This window comes from Protopterus annectens, chromosome 8.part0 (assembly GCF_019279795.1).
Source record: "Protopterus annectens isolate FY-2018-M chromosome 8.part0, PAN1.0, whole genome shotgun sequence".
Taxonomy (NCBI): Eukaryota; Metazoa; Chordata; order Ceratodontiformes; family Protopteridae; genus Protopterus; species Protopterus annectens.
The window spans coordinates 1,310,065,353-1,310,083,125 of NC_056741.1; the positions used below are offsets into that span (position 1 = coordinate 1,310,065,353).

The 17,773-nt window shown below is 37.3% G+C and overlaps 1 protein-coding gene across 1 annotated transcript in view; it reads right to left on the minus strand.

Annotated features, from left to right (window-relative positions):
* The window catches only part of VSIG10L2 (V-set and immunoglobulin domain containing 10 like 2), a 316,447-nt gene that overhangs the window by 90,016 nt on the left and 208,658 nt on the right, over positions 1 to 17,773 (minus strand). The window contains exon 9 of the mRNA XM_044080829.1: positions 694 to 816. Within this exon, the coding sequence (XP_043936764.1) occupies positions 694 to 816 (123 nt within the window). The remainder of the gene's footprint in view (positions 1 to 693; positions 817 to 17,773) is intronic.

The following is a 17,773-nucleotide window of genomic DNA, read 5'->3' on the forward strand; positions in this document are numbered from 1 at the left end:
AAATAAACAAATACTGTTCTAATGTACAATCAAGTTTATGCAGCAGGAGTGGATCCTGTTAATACTGAAGGAGAGGATGTCTCCCTGTGTCAGGGTGATACAAGGGATATATTAAGGACTCAGGTGCTGTCAGTTGCTGGAATACATGAACAATATTCCAGTATACTTGCTGCTGGTATGAGAATAAGTTAGCCAAGTGGGCAAGAGCTTGAATATAACACAAATGGAGAGACAGAAGGAAGAAATAAAAAAACATGAAGTAACACCACTGATCATACCACTTTTACAGTGTTAAGAATAATCCACAACCATATTTATAACCTGTTTGTGTTTATTTTATTATTGTTAAGCCAACAACAATTGGCCTACAGTTGCACTTTTAGCTGTATTGTGGGTCTGCAATACTGAACATCAGTGCACTCCTTTTACATGATACATGCTAACAATGCAACAGCTCTAAATGCAATGTCTGGACACAGTCTAAGGCAGACGAGTTTTCCTAATATCATCCATACATTTTATTAAGTTTTCATCTTGAAACCTAACCTTTTTGCAAAATAGAGGATTTCAGGCTTGTAGCTACAGTGCAAGTCTCAAATTTTATTTTAGTAATATTAACTCTTGTAAGTATGAAAGAGGATCCACTGATGCTCAGTAACACAGCACCTGCATGAAAAAGTCCATTGAACTTACACGGATTTCTTTCTGGGTTCCGTCTGATGTACTGAAATACCAGCAGTATGGCGACAGCTGCAACTAGCATACCACCCAGAGCAGCACCAATGATGGCTGTATAGGCAGTAAAAGGAGGGTCCGCTGAAAAACAACAAACTACATTTTTGGGGCATGCTAAAACAGTCAGTGAACATAATTCATTTCTTAGTCAAGACAATGTAACCATTTCTTTGTTCTGCTTCTTTTCTTAAGAAAAATGTTTTCCAGTGCACATTCTTTCACATTTTTATTACTCCCAATCACTTTTTTATCATGATCAAACATTTTGGATATGAGAAGTATATTATGTACAAGTGTAGCTAAAAAGAAAATTAGATCGCAATATGTATGAAATATAACCTTAGAGGATTATAAATGATTTTGTTATCAAACTAAGTAAGCCATGCACATGACAGTTATATGCAAATGCATGCATTTTTTGTTTAGTGACATTATCATTTAGCTGGTTGATTTTAAGTTCTGCAGTCTTGTCAGTCATTTTTAAATATGATTAAAATGCTGATTGTGAGCATGCCAAAGTGGAGGCTAGCTATCAATTTAGCTGTCTCCTAAAATCAAAGCTGACTATGCTTAAAGTTACTTAAATTTCTATCCAGAAAGCAGTAGCTGTAGTGGGTAGAGTTTGGGATACATTTATTTATTTTATTTTATTTATTTATTTATTTCTTTATCATTTGTTGACCGGGAAAGTCCAACTAGGTTCCATAGAGCCTGTTTTCAGCAGAGGCCCGGGGAGAAATGCTCCAGATGCATGTCTTTGATGTCTTTGGAATCTTGATAAGTGGGTAGAAATGTGTGTGAGTGTGTGTGTGTGTGTGTGTGTGTGTGTGTGTGTGTGTGTGTGTGTGTGTGTCTGTATGTGATTGCGTGTATGTATGCATTTGTGTGTTTGTGTAAGAGCAAAAAGGGAAATATTTTAGTTACTAGATAAAGTGGAATGGAATGCAGACTCTTGATAACTGTGGCGTTTTCTCTAACCATTCAGTGCCTTTGATGTGGCTAACTACAGATGTTGGTTGTGTTCTATATTGGTCATCCCTTGGACTACAGTAACATTTGCTGGCTTTTCTAGACATGTACTCTTTTTTCCTTTTTCCTGCAAGTAACCATCAGCTCTTCTCCTCATTCACCAGGTCTACCAGACCTGTCTTAGTCTTCCGCAGGCTCAATCCGACCCATGTCCAGGGCTAATAATGACATTAAAGATACTGGTACGGAGCATACTGCTGCCAGATAGTGTGACCTAACAACTGTCTCTTCACTGCTACTTTGTCAGCTATATAATCACTGCCCTTGGGAAGATGGCCTAATGGTTTAGGTGTTTGCCTTGCAAACACAAGGTGCAGGGTTTGAGTCTCACAAGGACTAATTGGCTAGGCTTACAATGGCTCGCAAGGGCACTTAGCCTAGTACTAATCTATGAACCTATGAACCTATGAACATGCACACTTCCCCATGTGCACAATCTCTGAACTGAGAAGCTCACAACATATGCAACACAAAGCTCATCAGGCTTGTATGCTGCTTATTGCTTATTGCAGTAAGCCTAGCCTGCTGCTTATTGCAGTAAGCCTAGCCTGCTGCTTATTGCTTATTGCAGTAGGCCTAGCCTGCTGCTTATTGCTTATTGCAGTAAGCCTAGCCTGCTGCTTATTGCTTATTGCAGTAAGCCTAGCCTGCTGCTTATTGCTTATTGCAGTAAGCCTAGCCTGCTGCTTATTGCTTATTGCAGTAAGCCTAGGCTGCCTGCCCTCGACTGGCAAGCAGACATTGGCCATTTATTTCCATCCTTCCCCATTGGCACCTCCAGTGCCCATGCTGCTAATTTAAAATGGGTCATCTGAGGTACAGTAAAGACTTTAATTCTTTCCACTCCCCAGGGCCACTACGAGCTTTTCTAGTCACTCCGGCTCTTTGTGGCACTCAAACCCCTTTCTGAAATACAGCTTGAATGGAAAAGGCAATAGCAGTGTAGGCTAAGGTGATGGAGATGAAAACTTCAGGAATCAGAGCAAGACAGAAAGACAGAGTAAGATAGATAGATAGAGAAATAAAGATGAGTAAATAAATAGATAAACATACAGACAGAAGGAATTCAGACTTCAAGCTACTGAATGAAATGACCATACTATCAAAGTGTCTCACATCAAGTGGCTGTGCCTGCTTCATGACATTTAAAGACACTGACCCTTTCAAGCACCTAGAAATCTACCTGAGGATGTCCTTTACGTCTCCTGTATATGAAGCACTAATTGTGTTGCTGCGTATGTATGAGAGGAGACAGAAAAGTAATAACATTAAGCATCTTCATTTTTGTAGTTGATAATGATTCACCAAGTATTGTAGACTTAGACCCAAAAGGAAGTGTGAAATGTGTGAATAAAAAGAGGAATTGCAGTGGTTGCCTAAACTGTAATAAATTAAAAAAATCCTTTGAATAATATTCTTTCCACATGACTACCAGGAGATTTTTTCCATAAATTACTTACTGAATGCAAACTGAAATTATAGCTGTGGAGTGAATATGGTTTAAAAACTCAAATAATGATTCTCTGAAGTCTACTGCTGTGTGAGATAAGCAAGTCTAGCAATCAATTTAGTGAAAACTAATTTTCTGTGGGTGCAAAGCACATACACTCCCATGAATGGGGGTTATATTCCCTGCCCTCTATATTTATTATAACAAGTTTGAATTGTCACAATACTAAGTGAGGAAATTCACCATTGAGATTCATCCAAGTAAAGTGAAATGATCTTGCAGTAATGGTCTTTGAATTCAGTTTTCAACCAGTTCCTGGTATGCATTATGTCACCCAGTTAGGAGGCGTTTTTCAGGCATGAGTTATTGCTGTCAAATGTATTTCCCTTCTGTCTTGATATTAGATTCAGGTATTTTACATGTATCATAGCTCAGCCCCACTAGTATTGTCTCTTTATTTTGACAAGCCAGGGATTTGTGCAACTAATGTCTCTAATTTATGTTGCTGGAAGCTGAGAAACAGGATAGAGTATAATTCCATACTTATCTATAAAGTCAGATTTTTAGAATAAATTCCACCCACACACACTTACCAGGATGGAGCCAGCTCCATCACTACATAAATCAGATTAAAAATCCTCCACAGTGCCTACATTGGGGGATCCAGTATTCCATGTGGCAAAAGCCAGGCCATATGTAAGAGTACTGCTAAACAGCCTGTCGGATTATAAGATCAAAAAAAAAAAATCCAAGAACAGCATAAAAAAGTACAAATAAACTAAAAACAATGCTGTAATAGCACCCAGGTAAATGTTCAAGCAAAGTTAAAAGTAGTTTAAGCACTTTTGCTCACATACGAACTTCATCAGAATCTAAAAAACATCTGTATAATACAGGTTTAAATAATATAGTGACATCAGCTTTACATCACTAATCCAGTCTTGTATAAATAACAAACAATGAACCAATGAAAGTAGTTCCATATCAAGGGACCACTCTAAAAGAAAAAACACTACCTTAACAATCACAACGTGAAATACCATATACAGTCATAACTGTTTAAATGATTAACAGTAGTAAATGATAAAGCATATATAAAATAATAAAAATAGTAAGAATAATAAAAATAGCAAAAATTGTAAAAATAGTAGGTGAGGAATTTAAAAATTGTAATGTCTAACACCGTTTGAGAAAATGTATATTGACAAAATATATGTTAAGACAATATGCCTTAAAATGTATTTTAAAAGATGGGTATTAGAAAATACATATGTTTTTAAAATCAGCAGTTATGTCTTGTTTGCTTTCAATATTAAAATACTATTTCAAGAAATGTTATCATTAAGTCCTGGTGGGCAGGTCCCATTCAGTTTGGCTTCCCACAAGCCATCTCTCTCTTTGCAATTTTTTCCAAAATAAATACATTTTTTTAAAAATTGTGACATAAAATCAAAGGTTTGTAAGGGGCATTTCTTTGATCTTTCTTTGTAATAGATATGTTGTGTTTATAAATTCTTAACTTCAACTGTCTCTCTATTTTGCCTATATAAAATGCAGAACATGGAAGACACTTGGCTAGGTATACTACCCCAGAAGTATTGCAATTAAATCTACCATTATTAGATAATTTAGGGTATGAATCAGTCATAATATTAGGCCCATCAGATATAAATCTACATTGGCTACACACTCCACATTTAGTCATATCAATGGTTTCATTTTGGGTTCTGCATTTTTCTACAATTTCTTTAATATTTTACCTCTCTTATAAACTTTAGCTGGATGGACCCCTAATTTATTTTTCAAGTTGACTAGGTCAACTAATAGTTTCCAACTTTTATTAATAATATATTTGTCTGGTAGTGGTCCCAAGGGAAATACCATGGCATTTTGATAACCATCCCTTGGACCATCGAGTTAGGATTCCACCATCCAATATATATTTATATCTTGTACATCTAAGGGATTTCACTTCACAAACTACCCTTCTAGTCATATTGCTGGGGTAACCTCTTGCTAAAAATATACCACTAAGAATTTCTGTTTCAGCATGAAAGGTAGCATCATCTGATACTAAGCTTGACAACTGGACAACTTGCCCTTTAACCAAATTCCTGTTTTACCAAGTGGGATGACAGCTATTCTAATGCAGACAACTATTAGAGAAAGTACATTTTCTATAAATATTAGCTTCATGTCTACCTCTATTTAAATTATTTCTGATAATCACATCTAAAACTCTATTCTCTCAAAATTGTATTTACTAGAAAATTTCAAAAAATGGACTGTACTGTTTATATAATTAATAAACTCGTCTAACAAATCAGTATGTCCACTCCAGAAAATCAAAATGTCATCTAAATATCTCAAATATAAATTACTGTAGATCCAATGATCACTGTTAATAATAAAAGATGTTTTCCAAATCCATAAAACAATGTTGGTAAAAACCAGGGCAGAAGAGCCCCCCCCCAAGGCTACACCATTTGTCCGTTTCTAATATTCACCATCAAAGAATAGACAATTTTTTGCCAAAACAATGTTCATCATCTCACACAGTGGGTATATTTCATCCTGTTGTCTGTTAGTGCCAGTGATCAAAGCCTCTTTAAACCATTCCATTCCCAATTTATGTGGGTTGACCAAAAATACATTTTTTACATCTATAGTCACAAAGTAAATGTCATTGTTGTTTGGCTAACATTAATTTGTGCTAAACATTGCCAAGAATCTTTTAAAACATGCAATTTATCATTAAAAAAATATTTAAAACCATGGTCAACCCACTTGGCTAGGGGTTCAGTCTTAGTCCCCCCCCCGTTGCTACAATGGGATATAAAACGAGATTCAAAAAGTCTTTGTGAGTTTTCAGAATACCAAAAAATTATGGCAGAAAGGATTTCTTAAGTAAATAATCAAAACCTGTTCTAGTAATCTATCATTAAAAATATCATTCAATAAATAGTCAATTTTCTTATAGGCAATTTTAATCTCATTCTTAGATACAATCTCGAAAAATTCATTATTAAAATACTGGTACATCTTACCTGGGTGGAATTACAGAGTTATTTTATTTTATTTTTATTTTAGATTGTAAGATCAACATTAAGTGTTTTTTATTGATATCTGGTGTCCAGGGGAGAGAAGAACAGTGATGATTACAGTTCAACAAAGCAGAGATTATTCCAGAAAGAATCCATCTTCAATGCGACTTGGCTAGATCTGGCAACACTGACATCTAACAGTCAGAGATAAGGTATGCCCAGTCATTTTCAAGGTAAAAAAAGTTAAAATTAATTTTACAAAATTTTCACACTTACTATGGCAGCATATGATGACATTTGTGTTGAGTTGAAGTAAGGGGACAGGGTTGGCATAATGGCCAACATCTTTACCTCACAAATGCAAGGTACTGTGTTTTATTCTGACCTCTGGTTATTGGTTAGGCTTGTAGTCTGTAGAGTAATAGCCTATTTATCTTTGAACCTATAAACATAATAGCTGTCTCATCCCCAAGAGTTAAATATTCTCACCCTTAACTATACACATCTCAAATTTGTGCTTACACTTTTTTTAATCTTTAGGATTTATTACTTCATTTTGACACGGTTAGAAATTTCATTGCATTACATTACCTTTAGATAGAATGGACGGAATGATAAAAAAATTTTTTTTAAGGAAGTTAGCCATAGGAGGCAAAGATATCTGTGGATCAATAATTATAAAATATCAAATGACATTATGATCGGCGAAATGTCAGGTGATAAATATATTCTTGTTGTGAGGACTATATCATTAAAATTTTGATGAATACATGCAGTGGCTTCCAGCAATAGGGATAAGCAGGGAAATAAATCAACTAATAATGAAATTCATAAATGTAAAAAAAAATGGTATATAGAAAACAGAGGGTGGCATCAGGTACCAGTATAAAGTACATGAAGGGAACAATGGAAGATTATTAAGTCCAAGTGGTGAATATCTACCAATAGTGAGAGTGTTTCAGCATTTAAAAGTCATCCTTGGTGTGTGCTGCTGACAAGCTGCCATCCTTCACATCATTGGGTTCACACTTTTAACTATGGGCTGGCAGGTGATGATCAGTCAAAGTGATAACGGATAGCAGTGCTCTTAGGAGGACTTTCTTGTGCAATCAAACATATAAATGAAATGCATGGAATGCTGAAAGTGCCTTCTTAATTGCTTTAATGGTATGCTTTGTAAAAAAGCAAATAAAACAGAATATAATGTATTAGCAAAATACAATTTTTTAATGTTTTAAATATAATCCAGTTTATGTCTGGAAAAGTTTTGCATATGTCTAATGTGACTAGACTGCAGTTTGTCTTTGGAAAAGTTTTACTTTGCTTGAGTATCACTGCGCTCTCCATGCCATGGTATTGAATGTGAAGAACTGTATTACTTGTTAACAACTGTTTGCAAATTTCTTACTCTGAACCTGAGTCATGGCTGAAAAAGTGTAACGTGACCCAATCCAGTGACTCAGTAAATGAGCTCTCAATTAATTCAATCAATCAATCATTCAGTCAATAAAGGCTTTTTGAGGTCAGTTCTAAAACTATTTTCAGAATGGGTAAGAGTGCTTTTTCTCATGAACACCAAGTAGTAAGAAAGGAGCATGGGTGTCTTGCACAGATACCTGAAGCCCTGATTATGACCCAAGTAAGCCAAGATCAGTTGGCAGCTAAGGCGATGGCTGAACTATGTGGGGGGGGGGATGAGTGGCCAACGTTGATTTGTCCATTGTGGGGGAAGGAGGTAGTCTGGCCTGCTGCAATGCTGTCATCTGCTAGAACAGAGATGCAGAATATGGAGCATATGTAGCCAGGGATGTCTGCTTAGCCCTGCCATGCTTCTTGGGCTGTGTGTAGGAATGTGCACAACTACAGAGGATGACATTGCATATATATGTATACATGTTAGTGGCAAGAAAGGGGTTAATGCCATATAGAAAAACCCTAACGTCTGCCTGGATGATGGCCTACCATTATTAGTTGTTACTCTGGGGAGAAACAAACTGTCCAGCTAACAGGAGGCCTGATGGCTGTCAGACAGTGAGTGAAAAAGAAAATATAAATAAAAGTAAGAAAAATTAAGCACTAATTACAACTCATGCAGCACTGAAAATCATTTGGAGCTTAAACAAAAGGCCTTAAAATGCCAGATATTTGGCAGGGGGAAAATCTTGGTGAAGATAAAACTAAGGAAAGTAAAGTGAGATAGATAATTCACAGACACAGTTCAGATTTTTATCAAAATGCACATAAAAGAGCAATGGTACATGTATTGCAGAGGTACAATAAGCAAATTCTTTAGTTCTGCATGGACCAAGATCGATGCATGAGTATACAGACCATACACACTGATCGTGACATTGAAATGATCATGATTAATGTTGGACCATTTTCATCAGTGTGCAGACTATAAATACTGATGGCGAAATTAAAATGATCATGATTAAAGTTAGGAGAAATCATACACTACTGGAGGTTTGAAACACTACAACACTCACAAAACTCACAAAGCATATGTCCCACCTTCAGGGCACGCAGATGTCAGGTGCATTGCACATTCTAAGGTATGTCACACTGCATTTCTATAACAGCCCTAATGTACATGCCATGCAGTTTGAAGGATCTGCTTTGTAAAGCCATCTACTAGCCACCTGCCCCGGTACCTGAACATATTGCCCCACTGCCTGATTTATTGTTGCTATAGTATAATTTACTGTTAGTAACAGAAATAATAAATGTAAAAGCAGGTGGCATCCCCACACTCTCAAATGAGGGATTTGCCTCTAAACCCCTGAGTACTAAATATTCTGACTCTGAGATTCACTAAGTTGGAGTTAAGGAAATGTAGTTAGAATATTTAGTAATCAGGGATACAGGGGTGAAGTCACCACAGTGAGGCGAGAGGGATGCAGCCTTTCCTGCCTGCAGAATCACTTTGAACATTGGATGTTCTTTTTATTTCTGTAACAGTAAATCATGCAGTGGGATAAGGCAGCAGTAAGTTAGGTATTGTGATTGTAAAACAGAGTCACTTGTGAAGCTTCTATAATTCTGCTAGTCAGTGGAAGAAAATGCTGCATGGTCACATGATGACAATAATCAATGGCATTATAGAACATTTAATACTCACAATACAATGTAATATATAATCTAATTAGTATTTTGTGATGAGAGGCTTCTGTGTTCTTAAGTTTGGGTTGAGGAAGAAAAGTAAGCTGATTACATAACAGTCTAGGATTCAGAAGGATTCTCACTGTTTACATAAATTGCCTACTGCAGTAGGTCAGTTTATATTACACTACGGTAAGAAATGTGATTCAGAGATAGTTACGGTACAGCATGAAAGACCTCATTATCATCTCACCAGCATATCTCTGTATCATCCTTGTTTAAGACTAGCACTGAGAGACCTGTGATGCAGGTAATGTAATATCATGGCAGTTCATCCTTCCCTCCACACTCACACATACACATTTAAACACCCAGACACACAAATGCATCTGTTTACACACACACACACACACACACACACACACACACACACACACACACACACACACACACACACACACAGACACACACACTAATTCAGCTTCATTTATGGCACTATACACATTTCCATATACACACACAATACACCTCCACCCCCGCATCTTTGCAGAGCATACCTTCACCTTGACTACTCACATTGGAATGAATGCATGACTGCCATCTTTTGATGGTGTAAACGTTTTCCTCCAACCATGGAGATTTACACACCATTTCTTTGAATTGCTTAGCAGTGAAAATAAAGAACCACTGAGATTTCTGGAGGAGATCACATGGTTAGTTAGTATCATCCACTCCCCCAGACTGCCTCATTACCATGCCATTTAGTGCATCTGCCCTCTCTGCTGAGGCTCCCAGTAGTTGTAAAACTCAGTCAGTGACTCAGAATGCATTTCTGCTTGGGGAAGCCACTTGTATTAAGGCTTCCCACTCATGGTAATCCTTTCTAGATCCCGGAAGTGTTCTTTGTACTTCAATATGCATATATCAACATTATTGGTGAATTTTATGATGGAAGTTTTAAAACACAGACATGGATCAATAACAAAAATGGTCCATTTTCTTTTAGACCTCACTGTCTCTCTAGCCTAGAGAAGACTAAAAGTAGCTGTATGGAGCAACAGAAGAAGAATTTATGGAGTTGCTGACATAGCAAATCAAAACCAAGATCTAAAGGTATTACTGCTCAGTGCTAAGAGTCTAAACAAAAAAATCCACTCCCTAGAAGCTCACTTCACCCTAGAGAATGCTGACATCTGTGCGGTCACTGAGGCATGGCTTAACGTTACAGAGAGCACACCAACGGTGCAAGGTTATAATGCCTTCCACACATTTAGGCCAGCTACTTCACAGGCAGGGAATAAAGGTGGAGGTGTCTCTAATTACATCAAGAATAAGTATACTTCAAGACTGGTCAAACAGGACAATGCACTTGAGCTGCTCCATGTTCAAATCACCACACGCAAAATCCAATATCACTTCCTTGCAAGCTATAGGTCCTCCTCTATAACCCAGGAAACCCATACCATGTATTTAAAATTATTAGAAACACTAACCATCCAATCCAATACCATATTCAAGGATTACTTTAATTATCCCACTATTAACTGAGAATCTTATACAACACCAAATGCACAGGTACAAAGATTCCTGGATTTTGTAAAGCTAAACTAACTGGACCAGATAGTCAATACACCAACCAGGGGTGCCACCATATTGAATCTGGTCCTCACTAATATGAGAGAGTGTTGCACACCCACTACTGTAACCTTTTCCCTGGTAAGGTCAGACCACAAAATGGTCTCCTTTGAAGCAAAAATTAAAGTTGGACCCCCAGCTTAACTTAGAATATTATACTCAAAGGTTAACCGACTGCTATTAAGCAATAACCTGGCAAAATTTCAAGCTTGCATAACTCCTGAAAACACTGCTGCCTACACAGAGCTGTTCACAGAAACCCTGTACAAGTAAGTTAATAGCTGCATAGAGGCAGCTGTACCCACCAGGAAGAATTATGGAACTAAGTCAAAAAACATGCCACCCTGGTGGAATCACAAAATGAATAGGCTGTATAACAGAAGGAAGAAAATCATGGCAAAAATTGGGAGGTGCAGCAGCACCCAGCAGGATAAAAGCACTCTCCTCAAACTAAACAAATAACTCAGAGGACAAATAAAGTCTACCAAAGCCAAATTTAAAGCAAGTGTGGCCTCCCAGGCCAAGAATAGCCAGAAATCATTCTTTAGCTATGTCTGCAACCTTGAAGGCAATACACAATTGTGTGCAGAGCTCATTGTAAATGAAGCCACCTATCCTGAGCCAGAAGATATAGCAAACCTCCTGGCTGATAAATTCAGCTTCAACTTTACCCTTCTCTCCCCCTCAACCTTCCCTAAGGAAATACCATCAAAATATAAATCCGCATGCTCACTAGGGAACAGGTCCTTAATGCTCTCTCTAAGACCAAGAGAAGTGAATCAATGGGCGCAGACAATATCCCAGGATGCCTTATAAATAGCATGAAACATGATCTATCAGGGCATCTGGAATTATTATTTAACTGTAGCCTCCAAACAGGCTTCGTACCTCATGAATGGAGAACAGCAACAGTCATCACTCATGCGCAGGTGGGCCATCTACAGACCCGAAAACTACAGACCCATAAGTCTCACTAGTCTTATATGTAAAGCCATGGAAAGACTTATCATGGAAATGATCAGTAGAGATATAGTAAACGTCCAGACACTGGACCCAACCCAGCTTGGTTTCATCAAGAGCAGATCATGCCTCCTCAACCTGTTTGACTTCTATGAGAAGGTAACCAAAGCAATGTTTGAAGGAAAAATTGTTCACACTGCCTACCTTGAGCTGGCAAAAGCATTTGACACAATACCCCACTCGTGCATTATTGACAAACTCAAGTGGTTAGGTACAAACTTGTATGTCACCTTGTGGATAGCCAACTGGCTCACAGACAGGACCCAGGAAGTTAGAACTGGGGAGTCTACCTCTACAAAGAGGCCACTCGCAAGGGGAGTCCCTCAAGGATCAGTCCTTGGACTGCTCCTTTGGTATTTACTTCTCTGAAGTTAAGGCCAATGTCAGTGGTGTCTGGATGACTAAATTTGCAGATGATTGCAAATTAGGAGTTTTCATTGAATCCTACACTGACACAAATGTTCTTCTGGAGGGGCTGACACAGACAATCAACTGGTGTCAAGCTATGGATTAAAACTAAACGCCACGAAATGCAAATAGAATCCTTTGGGAAGTCATCCACCCTGGTAACTATCATATTAATGAACGCACCCCTAAGAGCTGATGCAGTAGTCAGGGACATGGGGGCACACATATACAGTAATCTAGCCTTTGACCACCACATGTCTACTGTAGTGAGGAAATCATTCTGTGTTGTGCAACTTATAAACAAATGTGTGGCATCTAAATCCAAGGAAATCATTGTTCCACTGTATTCGGCATTCATCAGACATATCACTGAGTACAATGCCCCCTTTTGTATGTACCTAACCAGGCATATCCAACAACTGGAACATCCACAGAGATTTCTCACTAAAAGAATACAGGGCGTAAGTAAAATGTCCTATGCAGACTGCCTCAAGGCTCTATTCCTGTATTTTGTCTCCTACAGGCTTTTGAGGAGAGATCTATGCCTGGCATACAAGACACTGTCAGACCCCACTTTGATGAACATCCTACATATCCACAAAACAAACAGCACCAGAGGTACCCATTCTAAAGACTTAAACCTTACCTGTGATATAAATAGGTCCTGCTTGAGAGACAGGTATGTATCCCATAGACTACGTCATCTATGGAACAGGCTCCCCATCCATGTGTAGCAGAGTTCCTCCCTAACCCAATTCAAGTGCAACTTGGACAACTGGATGGGGAACAGGAAATTTATTCCTGGTTTGGCACCTATGTCTCTAATGGACTTGACTTACTTGATGCATAATATACATCAAAAAGATAAATGTCTTGTTAAACCCCATTTATAATCCTACCTTACATCATACCCCCAAGAATATTTCAAGAACAATGTATCTTGGAAGATGTTGAAGTAATTACTTAACTAGAAAGAACTTCTGGTATATGAATCATAATTTAACGGTCTCGAAAAATCTGCCTTGTTTGATTTATAAAATTAACACTGATAACCAGGTTTATGAAAGGGTCTAACATTGTCACGCGACCCAGGAGAACAAGCAAACTTAGCTGGGTTTATTGAATAATTGTGCAGAATATGAACAGGTTCCTTTATATTTATACAGCCAGTTTAGAAGGCGATGTATTCTTTCTTATATGACTGTCTTATGTCTGGGGAATGCATTTGAATTTATATGATCTTTGTGGTTTAATATGGAACTCAAATTGGTGTTATCTTTCGTATACCAAAACTCATAAAGATATATCAGATCCCTCTCTTTCAGACCCACGCTTCTCTCCCATTCAGCTACAGCATGTGCCTGCTAGTCATCAACCCATGTTAGACCCCTTTACAGAGACCAGCAATCAAAGATACAAAGATTCCTGGCATTTTCTTTAAACCGCGATTTTTTGAGAACTTTTTCTTTGATGTCAAAACACACAATTTTCACTCATAGATGTTGTGTTCTATACCTGCATTCCCCATGAAGATGGTGTAGATGCAGTTCGCAGTTTTTAAGTGCCAGAAACATAGTTTTTTCTAATGCACTCATTAACACTATTTGTTTGTTCTAAATTACATTAGATACCTCTTTTGTTTAAAATAAACATTATAAGCAGAACAGAGGTGTAGCTTATTGCCCCCGGCCGTTCGCATACGCCAACATCAAGCCATGGCTCAGGGAATGTGAATAATACCATCATTGGAAGAGAAATTTCTGTTAATTCCCATTGTTGATTCATCGCATTCCATTTGATGTTTATTCTGGAAGGCGGATCTGATACAGTTGACCAATTTATGGGTTATAAAATTCTTTTTCCAATGCATTTAAAGTTTACCAAAGGGATGTTGGATTCAAGCACACTCTTTTGGATATTCATCTAAGGGAAAAGTGATCCCATTGGATGTCAATTTCAAAGTAATATACACCCCAGAAAGATACTTTTACCAATGGTTACTCTGGCATTACTCTAGTGGGACACCCAGGCACATGATTAAGAATATTCCTAGGTAGTTCATTCGAGTTGTTTCAATGACCACTAGGATCATGACTTGTTGAAGAATTTGATTTCATCATTGATTTATTCTCCAGGAGAGGATATGATATCCCCTTTTTGGTCAACAACACAGCAAAAAGAAATTTTGACAGACGCCTACACACTGATTTTCCCTCCCATTTTAACCTGTTGTTCATTTACTAAAGGTTTTGGTTTACTAAACTCTACAGGTTCAGTTCGACCTACTGTAACCCTGTTCTTGAAATGCAGATAGTGACCCGTCCCTCCATTTTGAGAACAATTGGAAAATTATTATGGGTAACTCTGGAAATATCTCATGTTTTGCAACAAACGTTCGTGTTTTTCAGAATGAATATAATTTGAAAACATTTGAAAAAGAATAAAAAGGCAGTTAACAACGCTCTATCTATTCTAACCAGTATGCATTAACGGTGCCTGTAGGTTTATCTCCAAGTTAGTCCCTTTATATAGCTGTCATTCCATTACTCACACCATCAGGTACCTGGTTTCCACACAATTGTACGTTACCAATGTTGTTTATATTTCTTTGTCTCCGGTGTCCCATGCTTACGAGGGATGACCCACCGGTAAACTTAGTACTCAGACAAAGAACATAACTATGCCATTAAATGTAAAGACATTACCAACGCCTAAAATAAGCATTCACTGACTGCTGCTCTTTAAAAAAATTTTTGTTTACAGTTTGAAGTTTGTCCTGTTGATCCTAGGGAGGGGATCTTAAAAGTTATCTGCAGAACAAAGAGAAGCAACCTGGCAAATTAAATGAAATCTTAATGTGTCACCCGTTAAATGAGGTATTAACGAAAAATGTTTTAAAAACAACGTAAGTTATATATTACCGACAAAAGTATATGCCTCTCTTTTTAAGCATTGTTTTATAACATTTTTGTTCACTATTACCATTTCACTAATTGATTGGTGTATTTAAAATGTGGTTTTATCTGTGTTTCTCATTCTGAAGAAGTGTTTTACTAAAGGACAAATAAATTTCTGTAAATGCCATTTAAAGCACCGCTTTTTTGGCCCACTGTATTTTTATTTTCACCCCAGGAGAATGCTGACATCTGTGCAGTCACTGAGCATTGGTCGGTTTAAAGTCACAGAGAGCACACCAACAGTGCAGAAGAGTAATGTTCTTTCCATTACATTAGACCAGCTACTTGCAGAAAATTCAAAGGTGAGGTGTCTCATCACATCAAGAATAAGTATACTTCAAAAAAAAAAAAAAAAAAAAAAAAAGAAAAAAACAAAAAAAAAAAAAAAAAAAAAAAAAAAAAAAAAAAAAAGAAAAAAAAAAAAAAAAAAAAAAAAAAAAACAAAAATAAAAAAAAAAAAAAAAAAAAAAAAAAAAAAAAAAAAAAAAAAAAATTAAAAAAAAAAAAAAAATTTTTTTTTTTTTCTTTTTTTTTTTTTTTTTTTTTTTTTTTTTTTTTTTTTTTTTTTTTTTTTTTTTTTTTTTTCTTTTTTTTTTTTTTTTTGTTTTTTTTTTTTTTTTTTTTTTTTCCCCACTCATGCATTATTGACAAACTCAAGTGGTTAGGTACAAACTTGTATGTCACCTTGTGGATAGCCAACTGGCTCACAGACAGGACCCAGGAAGTTAGAACTGGGGAGTCTACCTCTACAAAGAGGCCACTCGCAAGGGGAGTCCCTCAAGGATCAGTCCTTGGACTGCTCCTTTTTGGTATTTACTTCTCTGAAGTTAAGGCCAATGTCAGTGGTGTCTGGATGACTAAATTTGCAGATGATTGCAAATTAGGAGTTTTCATTGAATCCTACACTGACACAAATGTTCTTCTGGAGGGGCTGACACAGACAATCAACTGGTGTCAAGCCATGGACTAAAACTAAATGCCAAGAAATGCATAATAGTATCCTTTGGGAAGTCATCCACCCCTGGTAACTATCATATTGAGAACGCACCCCTTAGAGATGACCCAGTAGTCAGGGACATGGGGGCACACATATACAGTAATCTAGCCTTTGACCACCACATGTCTACTGTAGTGAGGAAATCATTCTGTGTTGTGCAACTTATAAACAAATGTGTGGCATCTAAATCCAAGGAAATCATTGTTCCACTGTATTCGGCATTCATCAGACATATCACTGAGTACAATGCCCCCTTTTGTATGTACCTAACCAGGCATATCCAACAACTGGAACATCCACAGAGATTTCTCACTAAAAGAATACAGGGCGTAAGTAAAATGTCCTATGCAGAATGCCTCAAGGCTCTATTCCTGTATTTTGCCTCCTACAGGCTTTTGAGGAGAGATCTATGCCTGGCATACAAGACATTGTCAGACCCCACTTTGATGAACATCCTACATATCCACAAAACAAACAGCACCAGAGGTACCCATTCTAAAGACTTAAACCTTACCTGTGATATAAATAGGTCCTGCTTGAGAGACAGGTATGTATCCCATAGACTACGTCATCTATGGAACAGGCTCCCCATCCATGTGTAGCAGAGTTCCTCCCTAACCCAATTCAAGTGCAACTTGGACAACTGGATGGGGAACAGGAAATTTATTCCTGGTTTGGCACCTATGTCTCTAATGGACACAAAAGCAACCTGTAAATGGTTCATCTTCCATGCCCCTGCTTACCCTTATCAAGGGTGTTAGAACTTGTCAGAGATTTGGGATGAATGGCTAGGCGTAAAAAGGCCCTTGCGGTCATTAGCCTAGTAAACACCTATGAACCTATAAGATAAACAGTATGTGATTTGGTACATACCCAGCATAGCAAACCACTGTTATGAATGGTTTTATGGAAAAAAATATGAGATCAAAGAGAGTAAGCAACCTGCAGGCAGCAGGTCATCTTTACTCTTTGTTACTCTAGACAAGAGATTCCATGGGGCCTTCTGTGTTTCTACAGAAAGGCAGTCCTGATGCCAGCTAATACCTTTATAATTGTCTGCCTGCAAAGCTGGCAAACAAGCTTTGGAAATAAACATATTACTAGGGTTAACCTCAGCTGTCTGTTGGCTAGTAATATGATATACAGAGGCTAACAGATACCATCAGGATAGAATATGTTAACATGCATTGGATTATCTTACCTTCTGTAGAGCAGTATCTCAGACTGATTGGATGGAAGTTAGAGGCTTCTGTCCAGGGGTGTAGTCAAAAATTCTACTTTTGTATTCATTCCTCATTATTATTGGCTCCACATCAATTAAAAATTAAAAAAGTATATATATATATATATATATATATATATATATATATATATATAAATCATTTAAGCATTGCCA